The following is a 21,595-nucleotide window of genomic DNA, read 5'->3' as shown; positions in this document are numbered from 1 at the left end:
TTTGTTTTTAAAAAAGTGGTCAAATGTGATGTTTTAAAGAACATGCAGCTTGTTTAAACTAAAAAATTTAAATTATCATTAAATGAAGTAACTAATTTAACAACAAAGCAAAAGGAGAAAGAAGTCAAAGTTTTATATTGCCTCTGTGGCTCAGTGGTCTTGTTAGGCATAGATAAGGTAGGGCAGGTAAGACAAACAAGCTAAATCATAAAATTAAATCATCATCATCACCTTGAATAGAACAGCAGATCTTTAGATAAGAAGATTGATACCACTCATATCTGTTTCCTAAATACAAAGCCACTAGCAGATGGGTTAGCTTTGTTTAGCATAAAGCCTGGGAACAGGGGAAACAGCTAGCTTGGCAAAATGTAAAAATGACATGTTAGCTTAGTCTTTGTGTTACACTAAATTAAACATTTCCTAGCTGTAGTTTCATAATTAGTGTACAGACGTATAGATGGTACAGATATGAGAGTGATATCAATTTTGTCATCTAACTCCCTGTAAGAAAGGGAATAAGCACATTTCCCAAAATGTTGAACTATGGCTTTAATGGTGGAAGAGTTTATTCTGTATCCTTAATCATGCATTTTTCTGTCTTTGTACACATAATCCTTGAGGTTTTAGTGAGGCTCTCAAAAGGGTTGTTCAGATGCTTTTGGGCCATGCTTCCTTTGAACACTTGAGTTGGTTAATGTAACCCTTGGAACCTTGACTAAAACTTTTGTTTACTTAGTACTGTTTTCTGTGTAATTGCTTTCAATTGGAATATGATAATTCCGTGTCCACTTTGATACAAATCAATTAAACATTTAAACACAACATCTCTCAAAGTGTTCACTTGAGATACAGAAATTCAATCTAGGACGAAGCCTTCATCAAAAGAACCAAAAACACTCAACAAGCTGAACTTGAGGAGAAGGTGTATTTAACCTGCCTTCACAGCCACTCGTTGCAACAAACTCTTTCTTTCTGTCTTTTCTACATGTCAGACTCATACAAGAGGTACACTGGACTGCTTCCAAAAACACTGAACCATATTGTGATGCAGAATATTTGCTTGTTAAAAAGATTTTAAAAACACACCAGATGCTCGCTGTTAACCACAGGCATTAACCCTTTACTGGGACGAGATTTTCCTCACACACAGCCGTTTCCACTGTGTCAATAAACACAGTGTGCAGGTTGGTAGATTTGTGCATGTTAAATATTACTGCTGCAACTATACTTCAAATGCACAAACTGCAAAAAATTTAAATAACTTATTTGAAATGAGAGTATAAGAAAAAATAAAATGACAGCATTGTAAAAAAGGGAATTTTAAAGGGTGATTTTAACATGATATAACATATAATATATAGTCCTGTGATGTCTGATAGCTCAGTGAAAGACTTGTTACTTGTTAAAGCTTGGAGACAACGCAGCTGTGCCTTTAAAGTTGGTCAATAATATTGTAAAATCAATGTTTAAAGTAAAAACAGCCTATGGAAGATGATTAAACTTGTAATGAAATCAATGCCTTGAGGACAATGTTAAGCTTGGTGAAGGTATTCTATGCCACAAACTGATTGAACAGTTTTTTTACTCTCTTCACATTTATTCTGAATGATAGCATCAGAGCAAATTGTGTCTGGCTTTAATCTCAGGAGAAAGACGTTTGGTGAATCTTGATGAAGGTATGTCTCTCCTACAAGCTCTTTAGATGCTGGTCTAATAAAAGGCACACCATGCTGCTAGCCTGCGGCCCCACTGTCGAAAGCCCTGGCCGATTAAAGCTGATTTCCCTTTAGGTCAGAGTCGCTCTTGTGAGGGTCCCACTCGCTCCGGCACTGGGTGAGTACTATCCTTGTCACTGATACCTAGCTTACTGTTGTTTGATGCTGGGCATGTCTCTGTGGCGCCCCAGCTCATCTATCACAGTAACTGTGAATGGCAGACAGGGATGACGGAGGAGTAGAGAATGACTGCTCCGACCCTCCTTACTCTCACTATATACTTAGTAATCTGTGCCAAGGCTGTTCCCTCAATGGAGAATGGAGACCTTGTATTCTGAGGCTCCAGATGGGCAAAAACAACACAGCACACACCACTACGACTCTCCAGTGAGTTAAGTGAGATCCAGTATTTCTGTTTCTGTCACTGCTTTTCTCGCTGGTTTGAAGGTGGCGAGTTGGTGAGGCTATGTTTGGCAAAGGTGATGTCACTTATTTCCATGAACCAGTCTAACATTTTAATCAAAACATTGTGACAGTTGTCCTGTTGTTTGATTATGCTGCCAGGCCACTGTCAATCAAATCTGATCAAACCACACCCACATGGTCTTGAAGAAGCCGATTATTGAATGTTGAAATATTAATAAATGATAGCTATGGGTGTTTTGTTTTCCAAACTTTAACTTTGATTCTTTCATTATTGCTTATTTATTCACAAGTTTTGTATTATGGTGAAGTACTTAAGATCTGAAACCAAGTTTTCAAGGGCTTTAATCCATAAAACTACACTGGAATGATAAAAACATCAAATTTAATTGCACATGGTGTATGTAAAACAAAGCCTTGGATAACATACCACACACTTGACACAAATGGATCCAGCTGACAAAGTATATAAGCCTGTCTGTGGCAAGGAAATAGTACAAAACATCAAATAGTGGCCATTAACTACACAGTTTATTTGCCTCGTACTCTACGTAGTTTGGTTGTCTGGCACTGAAAGCTTGGAGGGCAGTGAGTATCCTGGTCACGTCTGCACTGGACAGTTTGAGTCTGTGGCGGAGCAGACAGGCGAACAGATCCACGTGTGGGGCCCCAGGAGGCGAGAGACGGTTAACCCTGTAGCGCAGCTCCACCAGCTGCAGCAGGGCAGAGTCCTGTGATCCCTGAGTATATGGGTAGTCTATCTGCAGAATCAGGTCCTGGATGGCCTCGGGGTCAAAGTGCACACTATATCCGAACAGCTGCATGCTGTTCACTTTCATGTAGCCGATGTTGTTAGATGGCTCTGTTGCCTCCAGTGGCTCATAGTACACTGTCGTGTTCTTATTTCCTCCTGTCGCTCCCACAGAGTCCCTGATACGACTCCTCAGGTAGAAATGAACCGTCTCAAAAAAGCTCTTCCATCTGTTTCCAAGTGTCAACGTCCAGTTATAGCAGTCCAAGGGGATATCCAGCTTGGTCCTCTCCCAGTCAGGGTATCCGTGCTGACCTATAGGCATGGTCCAACTCTCTGAATGGCTGCCCCCGAAAGGATTGACAAACAGAGACAGTGCCGGCTCCAGAGTGCTGTTTCTGGTGAGGCAAAACTGGAGGGCGAGTCCAAGGAGCATATGAACACGGTTGGACTTCACCCGGTTGCTTTTGAGGGTGAGCAGCATTCTTTTCCTCCAGGATGGGTCGAACCATGTGTTAACACGCACGTCGTTGCTCACAAACACAGCATGCAGAGCGATGCGTGGGTCGCGCCGCTGGAGCAGGTAGCGCAGCTCCAGATCCTGCAGGTCTCGGTCACTCTCCAAGCCCAGGTAGGGGTCGGTAGGGTCGGGCACGGCGGGCCTGCAGGCTCCCTGGGTCAGGGTGAAGCCGGGGTTACAGCTGGAGCATCGTGTCCGGTTGTCCGTGGAACAGGACGCACAGCGGGGACCGTCGCCCACAGAGCAGGGAATGAGGCCCTGGCAAGGCGGATGGTTGTAGGGGCAGGAGCAGCTGTGGCTCTCGTCACTGTAAACACCAACCTGGTTGTTCTCACTGCAGTATAAAATGGAGAGGGTGTAGCTCAACCAGAAGTGCAGAGGCCTGAGGAAGAGGTGACAGTTTAGAAACACTACACTGCTATAGTGACTTTTACAGCACATCAAATTCATATTTGTCACTTTGAGTCTTTTTCATGTTTTTACGATAATGCACTGAAGGAAAGGTTTTGTCCCAGAAGATTAATCCTGTCTTTCATAAAAAAAAAGTGTTGGTTTGATGTGCAGCAAAAACTATTTTAGCCAAACTCAGACTCAGCTGGAGTTCCCCTTCTGTGGTGCAGATGGGTGGTGATGACACACGCATAAAAACAGATGCGCATACCCATACACACATACATACATACATACTCTTAATGTCTCATAACTCTATCATCAAGTTTATGCTAACTTTTACAGTAGATACACTCTAAAATGCTATTGAAATACAATTACAATGTGAAAAAGCAAAAATATATAAATATAAATAATATAACACAAATATTCTGTTTCACAGAGACACAAAAAAACTGACTTATGAAGTGACCTTATACCACTATTGAATTATTTTTTACAAGTGGAAGGGGTGTGATAAAGAAGTGTAATTGGATTGTGGACTGAGGAGGTAGTGCCGCACTTGACTAGTGAGCTGATGGATTGTGTCATTTAGTTAATTTCCTTGCCAGAAATAGCTATCAACATGGAGTGTTCATGAGAGAGACATAAATCTGAGAAGTTATGACCACAGTGGTCTCCAGTAGGCTGCTGAAATAGAGCATCCAGGTGGGAGAGCTGCTGAAACAGCAGCTGTAACACTAAAAAATACAGTAATAAATGTAAGCAAAGTCGTCATGTATTACTGGCCACAGCAGCTTAAATTCCTGGATGTGATTCTGTTAAAATAAATGGATTATTATATGAGGAATTCTAAGATGCCAGATTGATTGTAATGCAGTTTAAACCTACAGACAGTGAAATATGTCTGTTTGTCAAAACATGATCCCGTTTGTATTTCCCTCAGCTGGAACAGAGAAGCAGCTTTGCTCCTGTCAGCACTTTTCACCTCACTCTACAACTACTTTCCCTCAAGTGTCTTCTAATAAGTACCGTCTCGCTCCACTGCATTCTCCCAGTGCCTGGCGCATAAATCATTTTCATAATTATAAGTTTTGGGGAGCACCTTGGGTTAACAGGCTACAGTATAAATATCCTCCCCCTTGTTCCCGTCTTGCGGCTTACCTCGGCCTCTGCAGGACTATTTTGGGCTGTTTTCGGCACCTCTTGCTGAGGATGAAGAGCTTGTTAGCTGTGCGGCGAGCTTTGGTGAAAAGCTGGTTGCTGCTGGTCTCCAGCTGCCTGTAGCGCTGGGGCAGGCTGACATCCGTCCTCCACAAGTGTTCCACGACAGATGTGTTTACAGCATAATGGGTTGGCAGTTTCCCAACAAAGCTTTGGAACTCCTCTGGTGGGAAAAAGAACATGAATAAGTAAACTCTGCCGGTGGCTATGTGCCGCAGGGTAACAATATCCAAAAAACTGTCTACTCCTTATTGTTTGTCCCAGAAAAGCAAACAGCTCAAGAGGAGAAAGAACAGCTGCAACATACCAAGACGGCATGTTTTGTTATTTGGATTTTCTTTTGAGGGTTGAATGTTGATCTCATCAGCATGTCAGAGAACAAACTCCTTTTATATTTTATTTCTGTGAAGAGATATGCTCCATGTTAATCACTACCTGTTGCTGGTGTACATCACACACCTTCAAATCAGCTAGTCTCTAATTAGACATGAGTGACACTGAAAGCAAAATTGCCTTCAACAATTTGAAAGTAAGGCCGGTTGCCATGGTAACTTTAATCACTTGTGTCAGACATAACAAAAAATCGACATGTTTCTACAAAGTTCTTTGACATTTTGTGGTTTTGAGGAAAGTTTTTCAACAGTGACACATTTGCATTTCACCTTTCAGAAGTACAGTTCATTTGCACATAGGTGCACACGTGACAGCAGCTCTGTTACTCTCTTTATATATTCTTTTGAATGTAGAAACAGGCTTAACTCAAAGTCCAAAAGATGGACACAACACCACAGGATTCTGTGTCTGCACCACTGTATGCTTTTCTTCAATCATCAGTATATCCTATTGTGGTATTATAATAATATAGTAAAATAATCTTGGCTTTTTTCCCCTAACAGCAGGTACTTCCTCCTGATTTGTGCCATAAAACAATCAGATCTGCTGTGTAAATGCCAGTCAAGGTTACTAATCTTCTGCACAATGGTATGGTGTGTTTATGATAATTATAACACTGTTGCAAAATGAAATGCAATAACACAGTGGGTGCTTGGACACAGGCCAGTATTTGTGTGATTGTGGGTTCATATATTTGTGTCGACGCCTTTGCATAGAGTTAAGGGGAAATTACTATAAGACCCACGAATGAGGAAAATACAATGTGTGCTTTGTACACCAGTCCTTTCAGTCAGTGCCATACTATCAATGAAAGAGCTCCACAATGGTACAGAAATGCATTCACCAGCCTTGAAGATACACTTGTTGGTGCTCTAACTGTAGTGGTTAGGTCAACACAATAAGGAAATGAATGATCAGTGTTTTGGCACCTTTCAATTATTGACATTACTTCCATCCATCCTTCCATTTTCATCTGCTTATTCGGCGTCGAGTCGCGGGGAGTGACATTACTTTAAATTACTTAAAGGGGCTATATGTAGTTTTTTAAATAAAATTAATCACTTTTTATTGCCTGTGTGAAGGGTTGTAATCTCACAAAACAATGATCCAATTGCTGGGTTTTTCTGTCACATTTTGTGATTTTGGGCTTTAGTTAGCTCTAGTTAGATATTGTTAGCTTGCTGTCTGACGGCGAGCAGTTGCTAACTTTATCCTGTGCAAAATACTACTTTCCACATTACTTCACCAGCTAACGCGGACCATATTAATATCCTGTGGACCACCAGCATGTAATGGTACAAAGCAAATGTGGAGCGATTTGTTTATACTAGCCAAACGTGATGCAAAGCAGAGGCAGCCAGCTATTGTTACACTAACACGGATCTACCGCTGTTTGCTTCATAACATTGAATTTAGATTAATTGTCATTTTACTCAGGTATACAGCTTCTTTACCGTCTGTCGCTGTAACTTCCATGACCCACATAATATACAATAATGCAACATAACTGCGCAGGACAACAACACAGTTGAACACCCATTCAGTACAGTAACATTACTTATTGCGGTCTATCTGTTATAAAGTATGGCAACAATCATTTATAATATTCAATCTAGCTCACTAACCGTTTCGTTATCATCCAACACATTTAGCTGTGCTCAGATTGCTGAGCAGAGAGGTATCTGGTGAAAGATACACAAATAATAATAATAAAACATTTTATTTGATGGTGCCTTTCATGACACATCATAAAATACAGCAAGCAGCAATAATACATAGCATCAAATAAACAAAAAAACATCAACAATCAAACTGAAATCAGTGTTGCACATTATTACAATGAGTATGCTAGTTTGAAAAGATGGGTTTTAAGAGCAGTATACGGATGTGGGGGGGGAAGAGAGTTCCAAAGTTTGGGTGCAGCGTACGAGAAGGCTCTAGCACCCATTATACTGAGGCTGATGGGGGTATTGCAAAATGACTTGTTGTGGAAGACCGCAGGGAGCGAGATCAGTCGGATAAGTAGGAGACAGACTGTGGAGGGCTTTTAATGTTAATAGTAATATTTTAAAGATAATCCTTTATGATACAGGGAGCCAGTGTAATTGAATCAACAGAGGAGTGACATGTTCTGTGGACTTGGAATGTGTTATTATTCTTGCTGTGGTGTTTTGGATGAGTTGTAGTTGGTGAATAAGTTTGTTTGGGATGCCTGCTAAAATTGCATTGCAGAAATCAAAGCAAGATGTGACCAAAGCGTTTAACAACACTTTGGTTGAGTGTTGGGTAAGTGTTGGGTGTAGTCTGAGATGTTTCGCAGAGGGAAATGCTATGTACAAAACTACATAATGCTCCTTAAACGTTTGACATTTTGAGAAATAATTTGCCTTCTTGCTGATAGTTAGATGAGAAAATCGGGTTTACGTTGAGTTATGTGCTGGGCTATTTTTACTCTTGTTTTTGTTTTGTACAGATTAAACAAACAAGATGCCATGTGTTTGATATTTACCATACAGGTATGTGAGTGGTATCAATCATTTTACTCTTGGCAAGAAAGAAAAGCCTGTGTTCTAAAATGTCGAACTTTCCTTTAATTACACTTTTCGTGTGTGATTCTTCAAAGCCCGTTGGCGACAAAAGGTCTGTGTATTTTCACACATTGCGGCCCTGAGCACCTAAAGAACCTTAGAACCATCATTTGATTTGACACAATGACTGACAGGTCTCTTGATTCAGTGTCCGGCAGCTGGCAGTGTTTGAATGCATTTAGAACAAAAGCAAGACATGTGTTTATGTTCATGTTAGCTCTTCAATGCAAATTTAAGTTTATAATTTTTTTTATAAAAAATAACCTGCATCCTGCAGTCCAGAATTCTAACAAAGCCTGTGTTTCACAGTGGGTTTTTGAAAGTACCATTCAAGCTGACATTTTCAAGTCCCATTTTGGAGAGTCATAATTAATTAAAATCCATGACTCACCGGATTCCTCAAACTCCTGGTTGGTCAGCCTCCAGGCGTCTCTGATGCGCTGCAGGTTGTTTTCCAGAGTGTCCAGGTCAGAGTGAGGACAGTTACACTGGGGGAAGTCCACGCTGCATTCACACCAGCAGTCACTGTTCTGGCAAACAAACTGGCCCTCAGATTTACAGCCGATGTAGTTGAGTGCCGCTTGAATGAAGCGGTTCTGCAAGTAGCCTGGTAGGATGACTTGCATCCCTGTGGAGGGTAAAAGATGGGATGAAGATGGGCTAAGGTCATGTGAAAAACAAATGTATTATAATTGGCTTTATTAAAGGATAAGGTTAGTGATATTTATTTTTTCTTAGGCCATGAAAAAACCATAACCAGCAATATATAGATCTCACGAGTAAGTAATGTGTGTGTAGCCAAAGCCTGATATACCTTGTGGCTCTGCCATAGAACTCAATGTCTTTTAACAATTAAAAACACATAAATGAGCCACAGTGTTGCACTGCGTGACATGTTCTGTCATTATCACACACACTGTAGTTTATTTTGAGTCAATCCAACATACAGTGCACTGTCCTGCTTCTGCAAATACTCACAAAACAAATACCAAATTCTGAGATTTTCTCAGAAGAAAACACTGCTATGCAATTTATTTACTTATTTTTAATCTGCACTGGCCCAAATACACCATTGTAGTCAACCTCCTCAGAAGAATTCAGTGTTAATTAAGAAAGAGCTTGTTATGACAACTGCAGCAATGGGAGACCACAAAAACACAAATTATGAATTAGAGAGCAGATTTTACCTTGTAGTTGGACCTTGTTTTCTGGACTGTGGACCAGTACGGAGCTGACTGTGTCCAGATTGTCATAGTTGCTGCACCCGAGTGGCCCAGTTCTGGTTTCTGTCACCTGCATAGATATCAAGAAATTGTGAATCTGTTGTATCTTGTTATTGTCTTTTTTTGTCATTTCATTATGTACAGCTTGGTTGTGACACAGGTATGTTGTGTCATCTCTTGAGTTTGGATACCTCCCAGACCAACCCCCTTTTAAATACAGAGAACAAGACAGAGGATAATGTTAGCTTAGTCAGTGCAGAGTACTGTCATTCTAACATGACCGGTATGTATTGACTAATTTTGCTTGTGTATTTTCAAAAAAAGAAGGTCAAAAGAACTCAGAAAAAAACTCATCAAAGGCTGTAAATGAATTTTGAATGCAATGAGTCACTATGAAGTAATATTGAAAAGGTCTTCAGAAAGCTCTCTCTCCTCAGACAGAATAATTTGTTCTGATCTAAGAAGAGAAATCAACATCTCTCTGACTGAAAAACTTTAAACCGATTCACCTCTTCGCTTCCATCATTTCTAACAGTAATAAATCTGGATGTTAAAAGTTAAAAATTCTTACTCACTGAAACACAAAAACACATAACTTTCTGCGTATTAGCAAGAAGAATCCTTCCTATTTCTCACTGAATCCTCATTACCGTATGTGATTTTAATGAATGGCCATGTATCGGTGCTGCGTTAACATCCCTCATAAAATGTAGTATTCATCTCCCTCTCTCGCTCCCTTTCTCTCGCTCTGATCTTCAATCTGCCTGAACTCCACACACGCTGCAAAGTGGCAAATGAATGGAAGTCAGGCTGGCTGGAAATTAATGGAATGATACCTCTAATCCATCAAGCTGATGCATAACCATAGGAACACGTTCTCAGTTTGGGGGGGCACTTGTCATCATCAGTGGCTACTCACTTTAGCATCTACTATTTGCCCCTCGGGCTGATTAATGCATACACTCTAATAGCCACTTCAGATGATAAAATGGATGATTGGTGTTTTATAGTACGGGACGCACCACTGCTGCAACGTTCTGCTTCTTCACTCTCTTCTTTAAAGCTACCAGGAAGGCGATGTCTTAGATAGTATTGTTTTCTTCTGCTTTAAAAGTAGTCAGTTAGTCTGTAATGGGTGCTAAAGAAAAGACACGTTGGACCTTATTATAAAAGTTAATTAAATTCATTTATCAGAGTCTGATACAAATCTAATCATCCAACTTCCTGCTGCACATATGAGTTTTCTCTGCTGAAGAGAGAAAAACAGGAGAGATAGATTTGACAGACTCGCTGCATGCCTGCAGCTACAACAGGTGAACTTTCTAGTGTCAGGCCAAATCTGTAAATAAGCATTTGTTCTTAATCCTACCTGATTTAATTAGTTATGAAAATAATTTCCCTGAGCTGGATTTAAAGGATTTGCTAGTGCATGTTACCTTCAAGTTGAGCTAACAAAGCGTCACGAATCTAAACTTTGCTCTACTTACATGTTGTGACTGAATTTCAGTCACTGGTGGAAAGATGCTAAGAAAAAGTTTACTTGAGTTTTTCAATGTTATGTTACTTTAAACTTGTACTTTCTCTCCCTAAGAGAAATATTGTATGTTTGATCCACTACATTTATTACAGCTATAGTTAATAGTTACTTTTTAGATTAAGATTTTATACACATGTGAGTGATCTGTTTGTGAAATATGAATCACTGCCCAGCAGAGTAAAAAGCTGTTTAAATTAGCTTCATCTCAACCAATGGCAACATAAATAGTACTGTTTACATGTTAATGTATCAATAATATAGATTAAATAATAACATGGTCAGGGGTCAGTCTGTGTACTCTGAGCACTTCTGATACTTTAAAGAGTAATTGAACACCACATTAAAAAACTGTGTTACTGCCCTCTCCGTTTCAAGCCTGTACCCATAACCACAGCCAGCATGGTCAAAGCATGATGTGACAGTGTACAGACACACCATGGAGTACACTTCTGCACCAATTCAGCAAGGTGAGAATTTAAACCGTTGAAAGTCAGTAAAAAAACAAGATTTTAGTTCACGATTTAGCTGTTTTTTTAGCCAAGTAAATTTTGTTGCACCAACATCTGTGAATTTTACTTACTCTAAGTAACACACTGAATGCTAAACCTTTACTAACTTAGTATTGTTATAGTGTGGTATTGGGTACTTGTACTTCAGTAAATGATCTGAATAATTCTTCCATCACTGACATTATTGGCACAGTAAAAAATATGAATACATAAACGTTGTATATCTCAAAAGTTTTGTAGGTGGATGTACACACTAAAAATCCATTTTTCTTTACCCAGGGATTTTAGTGTGTACACATCACGTATCACTTTTGATCTAGTGACACAACAGTAAAACAAAAATAAAAACACTAAAACTGGGTCAAAACAACCCACTAGTAGCCTGCTGGGTGTAGTTAACCTAGCATTTCAATGGTGCTATATTGACCAATGATGGTTCAATTTTAACCTATTGATGTATGTATGCATTTATTTACAAGGCAGATTTATTTTTCATTTTATAACAGGTTTGTATTGGTAAGACTGAAGGGCAATGACTAGGGGTTTAATCTCCCAACAGACTGTGGCTGTATTTAGACTTTTTTTGACTTCCACAAACCCGTATTGCAGTGGATGCGATCTGGAGGTGGTGCAGCCTACGCAGCGTGCTCTCTCTGTCGGTGAAGTAAGAAGCAGCCAGCTGGTGGAGGGCCTCCAGGGTCACTGTCCCCGTTGTGTTTGACTTCCTGTTGCTGCCATGGCTGCCCTCGTCCCCTGGGGGCGAAGACTCCTGGCTGAGCTTCCTTTTGTCCACAAATATTGTCAAAGACTCCTCTCCTGGTGACAGTCAGGCAGAGGGAACGAGAGCTTCATTAGCTCTGACAGAGCAGCACTAATCACCTTTCATTAGTATCTATTCAGATCGGATAGAAAAGCGCAGTAGTGATTAAGTGCTGTGGGGGAAGTGATGGTTTGGATGATTGGAGGAAAAGGCACAGACAAGGTCTCTGCATCTATTAAACTCCTCGGGAACAGAGAGCTTATTCAATACCATTGATCAAGTTTCTTAATTATTTTAATTATCTTAATTATATTCTACAAAAATTACATTAAAAACAAACCAGAGCTCAGGTCAGCGTGGCTTCTCTGGGAGACAAATACATTCTACACATGGAAACATCTCTAACAGTTACAATTATTACATATTTTCACACTTTTAACATTACGTTTGATGTATATTGTTGAAGAATAATCCTTTTCTGTGATGAAGTGATGTCATTTTTTTGGTATTTTTCAGTCTCCAACTTCAGTGCTTCTATTGCAATAGTTGATTTTACCACATTTCTCAGTATAACTTTCAATGTGTGTCCCCAGAGAAATTTTGCATAATTGCTACATTTAACTCTGGGTTGCAGTAACATAGTCATTGTTGACCAATAACTAACAGGTTAATAAGCCCAATAATGGTTTTATAAAAGGCTGATTGACCAGGGAACTACAATAAATGTGTATCAGATTTCAGTTAACAGAGGGATGACTGCTTTTTGAGGGAGAGTGTTTTCACAGTGGGTGCTCTTTAGCAAACCTTAACAAGATTAAATCTTCCTTTAACTTTAATAGCATGTCAAGGCCATTTGTCAATACACGTCAGATTGGCCCATTCCCCAAACCGGTCCCTCGGCACCAGCATTTAGGGAGCGTCACTCCATATAAGGTGACTTTTGTAGCTGCAAGGGAACCTCAGTAGGAATTAAGAATAAGGATATACAGCATATGCACAGTAATGCCCACTTCCAGATACGTTCCAGACAAACAAGGATACCTGAAATCCTTTGTTGTAAGAGTTTTCTTGTTTCCCTACAGATGTTAATCAGCAAAAATTCTGCCAGGAAAGTTCCATGTTGAGCTTACTCATCCAAAGTTCACCAAATGACCACCACAACAATAAATATATAAGCCTTCGAGCCATTGTATTTTTTCCTTATTTTTATTTAATGCTACCTAGCTAGCATGAGCCAGATGGTGTGCCATTTTAAAAGGCATACAAGTTCTCCAAACCAAATGATCAAATTACCTTCCAACATGACACATGAGCGCTCTCTGATCTATCTGCAATATTGGCAGGGTGATCTGTTGTCGGTGTCTTTTAAAACCGTTACATATGACAGGTACAAAAATGATTCATGTGCCTGTTTTCTGATCAGCAACTGCAATGGTTAACATTTGCTTAGGGAAAATCATGGTCACGGTTAAAATAAAACATTATTTTGCTTCTGCTTTTTTTTAAACCATGACCACCATCATTTCCTACCCATAACCAAGTAGTTTCTAAACCTAAACTTAATCACAGCTGTGGCACATTAGAAAATAATCATTTGAAAAGTAATTCTGAAACAATGCCCCTATCAGCAGGAAGACACTGTTTGTCTGCGCCAAACAAAAATGATTCATAGATATGACTGTTAAAAGAAAACAACTTTGGCTGTTGGCAGGAAAACAGCAGTACATCAAGTCTAAGTTACACACTTTGTTGACGTATCCGTCCACCTCAATCTGCTATATCAGTCAAAGTCTGAATGTATTTATGATTCCAAGTGAATCATAAATAATAATCATACATTTCTGCGTTGCACTGTGGTCTGCTGAGTACACTGTCAGAGGAGACTTTCGTATCTTTGTCTTTTCTATGATGGATTTCTGAACACTGGTATAAAATGGGGAAACTATAAAGAAGTGCTTTGTCTTCAGTTCTGAGATAATTACAGCCAAACTATGTGTTTGCTGTTTTGTTTTTTTTGGGGGCCAGTTACCGTATTTGTCGGAATAAGATAAAAGCACACCGAATATCAAAATAATCATGGATTGTTGCTGTTTTCAACAAAATTTGGATAGTTTCTTCAAATCTGTGTTATTTTCTTACAGCAGACACTTTTCAAACCCACACTTTCTTCGAATGAAGAACACTTTGTGATAATCATTCATTAAAGAAAGAAAAGATAAGCCAATTGCATTCAAATGATACTGTAATAAAGCTCCGTTTAGGGAACCATGCTACTTTGATGGCCTAACAAAAGTAGTAAATCTGTCTTTCACTGCCTTTTCCAATTTATTTTTTGTACACAAAACCAGAGCAATTTGATGTTATTTGTGAGCCAAAAAACACTGATCCAGAAAAATTATTATATGCTTTGTTGCTTAAAAAGCAGCAGACGGTAAAATCAACACCCCATGTGCTGAAAAAAACTACCAACCACATTAGAAACTTTGTGAATCGAGCTTGCTTTGAAGCCCTGCGTACACTACTGTACCTCCCAGAGTGGCAGAGAGGAGGAGGTGGGTGCCATATTTCTTGATTAGACTCTCTGTAATCGTCTGGGGGGTTGGCCGCCTCCCCAGCTGGCGGATGGTGTGCATGAAGTCGGGGTCGAGGGGCAGAGCCAGGCCACCGCTGCCACCAATACTGTCCCGCTTCTCCACCGCCAGACTGTTGACCTTCCATCGACCAAACTCTCTGGAAACACACACACACACATACACAGACGTTTGCTCACTTGGTTTAGGCCTAAGGTAAGGTATAAGGCCCCAGGAGGCTGTTTAACAAGATGTGTTGAGGCATGAATACTGTAGATTGTATTGATAACACACACATGCACATACATGTTTAACACGTGATGAAACTGTAATGTTACTAGCCGTAACAACCAATGGAGAACAGTAATAATGTGCCTTCAATGTAGTTGTATTTTTTGTTCTTCACGGAGTACAACATTTTTGTGGGCTTTAAGTCAATGAGGTTGTGATTAGTTATTTATCCATCCTGTGAATCGCATGAAGGTTATTACGACAGTGGTGTGTTCATTTGAATTGATTGGATCTGGATGTTATTTAAGACTATTAATGATAATGACATAGGGGCTCAGATTAGGGGTGTGAAGAGACTCTTAGCTCGCGAGACATCACAATATGCGATATTAGGATCACGAGAATGAGACGAGTGTTTTAAATATATCCTCAATGCCGAGATACATAACTGTGGGATCTCCCCCCGGAAATTTTGATCTTTAAACACTTAATTTCCTGCACTGCACTGCACTGCAAAGTTTCTGCACCAATTTATGGTGGAAATGTTTTTATGTATGTCCTTTTATATCCTGTTCACAGGTAGAGAACGGAAAAATTGGCTAAAAAGAAACTGTATCAAGAAGTTAAAGGTACTGATTGGTGCATGCATGTTTTTGGGTCATTTTAAAATCAGTAGCTTGTTTTTTTCTTAAGCTGAAGTTTTTTTTCAAAGCACATTTGTTTCTTATATATTTTAATTGCATTGCATGTTTTTTAAATGTGAAAATAAACCTTTTGAAAGGCATTTTCATTTGTTGTTTAACTGCAAGCTATATTTCAGAATATTTTTAAAACAAATTATGCTTTAAAAAAGTGGTGGGGACATGTTCCCAGCGTCCCCAGCGTAAATGACACCTATGAGTAATTATTTCATAGAAGACATCCTGCAACAGTCAACATTTAGGCTTGACATCTTTTTCTTTATCAGTGGTTGTAGTGACATTGCCTTTACAACTACAACTCGGAGCAGAAGCTAGATATTTCAACCATTTATTCAGCACCTATACCTTTCCATTTCAAATTCTCTGCTCACTTACTAACTAGTTTCTGATGTGCTCTTAATTAAAGCCAGGGCTGTAACGACTAATGAGGACAGTGAGGTCATGTGCCGGTATATATAAGTTTTATAGCAAAACATTTTTCCCGCTGTCAACGCAGACAGGCTTTGAAAGTGCTTATACTTTCATGTTGTCATGTTGGGAAACAGTATGTTTTTTTGTTTTTGTATTTTACAGGTACGCAATTTCCAAGGAGGATTCTTGGAAAGAAAATAGGGAACATAGACACTAAATTCTGGGATATTTATTAAATTGAGAATTTAAATAATTGTGTTGATTTTGTTGATTTAAAGAAGAATTTCCTTAAAATAATGATTTGACATTTTGGAAAATACACTTATTTGGTTTCTTAGAGAGACATACATGAGTAGATTGCTACCCCACTTGTATATATATAGGGTAAATGTGAAGCTACTGCCAGACATGGGAGTGGTAAAATTCTTCTCCTCTGACTCTCACCAAGAAAGCAAGCATATTTACTAGTGTTGACATTTTTTTGGAAGAAGAAAAACTGCACCATTTAAATAAGACTAGAGTTGTTCAGCTGTTAAAACGCACTCAGGTTGGTTGGAAACACGGCCTGTGCTATCAGCCTATCATAGCTACAAGTTTGGTTTGTGACTGAGACAGTAAATATCCCAAAGACCAGTATTACATCCACTTTTAGTCATATTTGTGTTTATGTCGCTCCTTAAGACAAATATGTGTGTATATATGTATATTTCAAACCGAATCATAATTTCTACTGTTTCAAATTACACAATATTTCCACATACCCCCATGACAACTGCAGAAGTACTTCCTGATTGGGAATTTCTGTTATAGGGCTTACTGTAGCTCATCACAGCTTTAAATAAATCCTGCACGGGTAAAACAGAACTCATTGTAATGCAATGCTGTAACTCCCACAGCGACAGAAAGACATAAAAACCAAAATAAAGTCCCACATCATCAGCTGCCATCATTTGTTATCTTGTGCCCTTTGGACACAAGTCTCGCTGAACTCTAGCTATTCACAAACCGGCTGGGAGATACCGCTGCTACTCTCTCTCTGTTTCTTCCTCCATCCATAGCATCAGTTCCCACAGTGCTGCCTGCTGCTCTGTGTACCTCCCTCTCCTTCTAGGAAGCAATCAAATCACTGCCATGAGAGAAATGATCGGCAGCGAAATAATTGAGGAACTGGGACAGTGTGGAGTGTGTCATTACAGCCAATCATCATAACAAGGGGACAGGCTGAGTGTCCATCCCTGGTGGACAGATGGGCGTTGTGGATCCAGCCCTGGGTTTAGCCCACATCTATTCCATCAGCATCCACATAGGGCAAACAGAGGTGTGTTTGTTGTAGGAACATACTTGGATATCTAAATATGAAGGCCTACTGAAAGCAATCATTAGTGTTGAAAACTACTCCTAAGGGTGGGGGGAAAAACAATAAAAGAGCAGAAATGGGGAGCAGCTTGATCACATGTTGCTGCATGAATGACAGCCATGTGTTTTTCATGGAGGTTTTTCAGCTGCAGAGGTCATAGGAGTAGAACAGCAGTTTAGGCCCTCAGGCTATTTAGGAGCACGTAGAACAATATGGAGCATGTGCAACTCTGTGGGGACTGTATAAAATATAGTTATAACATATGAGAGAAGAAAAAAATGCCTTCAATGTTTCCTCAACTTTTTCCTGATGTTATCTCTACAATTCATTAAATAATAGATCAAAATGAGCAAAAGAAAACTGGATCAAATTGACTCTCCTGTCAGTTCTCATATTGTTACAGCATTTTTTTTTAACCTTGGTCCGGTCTCATTTTAGAGTCATCCTTAAAATCCTTAATCCCTAATCCTTAAAACTGCCTTTAGGTTAGAAATGTGAGCAGGCAGCTCACATACGTTGCAACATGGACTGCTTCAGGATAAAAGACCCTTGAGTGGTGAAATGTTAGCCAGCCAATACAGATGGTGGCAGCCTTCGACAGTCCAAGCTGTCTGCTCCTTTGTCACTTTCAATGCTTTTCACTGATTATGGAGGTGGTTTGGCAAAAGTGAAGCCTGAAGTCAGGGGGCTATTGGGAAATTCATACAGCAAGTCAATTGGGAAAAAATGCAGGTGTCACTAAGAGATAAACAGCACAGCCTAAAAGATTCCTGAGAGGATATAATGGACCATTCATACACACCTACAGACCATGACGGGTTTTTTTCCCACTTTGGTTAAGACTCGGCAATGTCCACCAGAGACAATAAATACAGTCCTGGGCCTGAGGCGAAGTCACCTATGCTAAATATAATGAAAACTGCACCAATAAACACAAGTGAAGGCTTCACAAGGATGTCTTCTTCTCAGCAAAATCTAAAAACCACTCAATAAATAGCAACAACACAGCAACAACACATAAAATATCATATTCAGACCCATCTAACTACACCTGTGTTACTACACCTGTGTTGCTTAAAACTGAAACATGCAGGACTGAAATGCATTGATAGACATATCATATCTATACCTAACAGTTGCAACAAAGCAAGAACAGAGTTTACTGCAAGCCTTAAGAGTGCTTGTGAGGCTGGAATGTTTAGAAAAAGGCAGCAGCAGCAAAGTGGGGATACTGCAGGAAATCGCTGAAAGGATGTAACAAAGTGTCCACAGGCTGGCATGGGAATTACTCCTGCTGCAGGGGTCATATTGAAACATCAGCAATATCAGAGTCAACAAATGTAAAATTCTGAAACAAAAACCCAAGCAAGCAATAAATGTTTGATGCTACTCAGAAGAGGGATCCGTCTTCAGTCGAAATACTACAATACAGCAGCAAAGGTCACACTTAGTTCTTCAGATTTGCTCATCAGCTTGCAACTAATTCGGTGCAGGTGTGATACCTGTGAGGGCACTCCTGAGAGTATGCAGGTTTTCATCCCAAGCACTGCAGCAGCTGCTTTCACTGATTAGTTCCTCTTTGGCTCAAAGTGCTCATCAGTGAAATTATCCAGTGGCATGTTGGGTGGAATGAAATCCTGCAAGCACTCATAGCCCAAACATGAAACTCTTGAAACATATAATAAATACACGTAGGCTTACAGTAATTACAGTAGTCTACACACAGATCTCTCCTTCTGTTAGTGTTGTAGTACTCAAGACCGGTCTTAAGACCACATATTGACGGTCTTGGTCTTGTTTCGGACTCGACCGCATTTGTACTCGGTCTTGTCTCGGTCTCGGACATTGAGGACTCGGGATTTTAGTTCAAGACCAGTCAAGACCATAACTTTGGGAATATCAATAAATTGTCTTATTTATTTTTTAACATCCTAACTTTGATTGAATGTAAAACGTACTGATTCAAATGCAACCCATAACCCTAATTAAAAATGTGTTGTTCCTGTTAACGACTGTCCCCCCTCCCCACGATGGTAAACATGGAAGAGGAGTGTTGAATAAAGATGGTTACGTTGATTTCAGCTCTTAGTGTTAGTATGTGGGTGTTTTAATGGGAATGTGGATCTTTCAGATCAATTTGAGAAGTACCTATGATCTCGTTCCACATTGTATTGTGTGTCATGTAGAACTGGTCTTGGTCTTGACTCGGTCTCGTCCTGCCTCGGTCTTGGTCTCGACTGGTCTCAGCCCCTAAAAGTCTTGGTCTTGTCTCGGTCTCGATAAACTCTGGTCTTGGTCTTGACTTGGTCTCGGTTTGGGCGGTCTTGACTACAACACAACCTTCTGTCTCACCTGTAGATCTTGTATCTGGTGCTGAAGCCCTGCTGGTACCTCTCCGCAGCCTCCGTGAACTCCAGGGATTGATGGAAGGGCCCTTTATCCGACAGCAGCCAGTCCAGGGAGCCACGGGCGCCGTCGCCGGGTCCGGCGGCGGGTGCGGCTCCACCGGCGGCGGCCCTGGATGTCCAGCAGCAGCAGAGCCACAGGCTGAGAGCCGCCCGCTCCCATAGCAGAGACAGCCGCTTATGACTGATTCTCTGACAGCTCATGCCAGCGACACCTCATTCTCTCTGGACTACGAGGAGAGCAGACTAGTACAGTGTCACAGTTTCACAGATTATAGGGATGAAAAAGTAGTGCGTCGCGCAGATTTAGAGGGAAGATTGGGGGAAGTTTTCATTTAAAACCGAGTGTCTGAGAGTTAAATACACGATGCATGTTTTATTACACTGAAAAGGCACTTACCCGATTTTGCAATAGGGACCAAACGATGCGCTCTCAAGGATAAGTCAACTATTCCGATCTTGCGAGAGCTGCAAATTAAACCTTTCCTGTTCAGGGATCCGGCCGAATTCATTAATTCACGACGAGCCCTTACTTTCAAGCGCTACAGCAGTTTTATTTCTTCTCTCGCTTAACTTTATTTCGGGAGACGATCCTCCCGTATCCTTGCATCCACCCGCTCCCCGGTGGGAAGTTGCAGCAGTGGAGGCACGAACGCAGAGGAGTTCATTCTGAGGATGTCCGCGCAGTCAGAGACATTTCCAGAGGTTGAATGCAAAAGGTGGATTCCCCCATCCTTAGTGGGCCCCTGTTATTACATCGTATGATCCTTGAAGTTGCTGTTATTCTTCTACAGTAATGATAAACGTTGCGTGCGAGCGGTTATTGCCCCCCTCTGCAGTGTGAGCCGGTGGATGAATGAGCGCCTGCTTCAACACAGAGTGCTTTTCTTCCCCAGTTTATCCAAGTGAGATAGTGAGCGGGCGGGCAAGTGCATGATGATGAAGGCAATACATACAATCTGAGGGCATACAAGTTTTGAGGACAGCAGGGTGATGATGATGATGATGATGATGATGATGATGATGATGATGATGGGGTTGCATCAGGACTGCTTCCATCATTCGCCATTACCTTACCTTTGCCATCACATCTCTGTGAACGTGGCACATTTAAAGTGTTAAAAGGAGCTTGATGATAGACCAATTATGTTTTTTCCCTTTTATTTTCTGGGGCCACAGCTCCAGAGCCTGCAGCATGCGTGACTAAATGGCCCGCATCTACCTCTGCTATGATGCACATTGCTGGATTTACCAGTGAAAATAATTACAGGACATTATCAGGGAACATGTTTCTTGGGTGATGTGATTCAAGTTCAGGAGTGCACTCATTTTGCCACCTCTAAGCATCATAATTTGCACAAAAAATATTTTCCTGCTCCAAGTAAAAGGATGCTTAAATTCATAATTATGCAAAAGAAATGCTCAAGCTGTAACTTTTAAATGATAAACTTTGAATGCTCAAAACATTTTAGTGTGAATTCACATTACTAATGGTATTTCTCAGACAGTGATGAGTGAGACAGGTGGAGGAACAGATGCTGAAGTGGATTTTTTTTCTCTCCCCCCTCCTGCCTTTCTCGCAGCGAAATCACAACTACTTGACACACAGTCGACAAATCTTTCAGACATGTGAAAGCTGAATGACGTTAGAGGAAAGTTAGCTGCCACAAGCCTTCAAATTATGGAGGGGTAGATAGCAGGGACGTAGTTCAGTGTGTTTGCGTGTGTGTTTGTTTGAGGAGCGGGGTCGACAGGTACAGCAGATTAATTTCCTATTAGACTTGTGCTCATTGGGATCTACAACAATGACAAAAAGCTAAATTCCCGAGCCAGAAGTTTTTGATGTTGGTGCAATTAAACTTTATGTTTGCCAGGAGAGTCCTT

General features: G+C 40.4%; 1 protein-coding gene across 3 annotated transcripts; it reads right to left on the bottom strand.

Moving 5' to 3' along the window:
* Positions 1–2,469: 2,469 nt before the first annotated feature.
* LOC123972447 (BMP/retinoic acid-inducible neural-specific protein 3-like) lies at positions 2,470–19,915 on the bottom strand. Of its 3 annotated transcripts, none has more exons than XM_046051956.1 (7): positions 19,659–19,915; positions 14,564–14,766; positions 11,875–12,092; positions 9,195–9,300; positions 8,399–8,635; positions 4,967–5,189; positions 2,470–3,794 (listed from the first exon to the last, which is right to left on the bottom strand). In XM_046051956.1, the coding sequence occupies exons 1-7, from the start codon at positions 19,913–19,915 to the stop codon at positions 2,660–2,662; spliced, it is 2,379 nt and encodes a 792-aa protein (XP_045907912.1). In that variant the 3' UTR covers positions 2,470–2,659. The 3 variants fall into 3 exon arrangements, with proteins under 3 accessions (XP_045907912.1, XP_045907913.1, XP_045907914.1); XM_046051957.1 differs by lacking the exon at positions 19,659–19,915 and adding an exon at positions 16,956–17,012; XM_046051958.1 differs by lacking the exon at positions 19,659–19,915 and adding an exon at positions 16,711–16,766.
* Between the last annotated feature and the right edge of the window lie 1,680 nt (positions 19,916–21,595).

The sequence above is a fragment of the Micropterus dolomieu genome, linkage group LG06 (genome assembly GCF_021292245.1).
Source record: "Micropterus dolomieu isolate WLL.071019.BEF.003 ecotype Adirondacks linkage group LG06, ASM2129224v1, whole genome shotgun sequence".
NCBI lineage: Eukaryota > Metazoa > Chordata > Actinopteri > Centrarchiformes > Centrarchidae > Micropterus > Micropterus dolomieu.
Note: the sequence above shows the minus strand (reverse complement) of the source record. Positions and strands in the feature narration are given on the sequence as shown.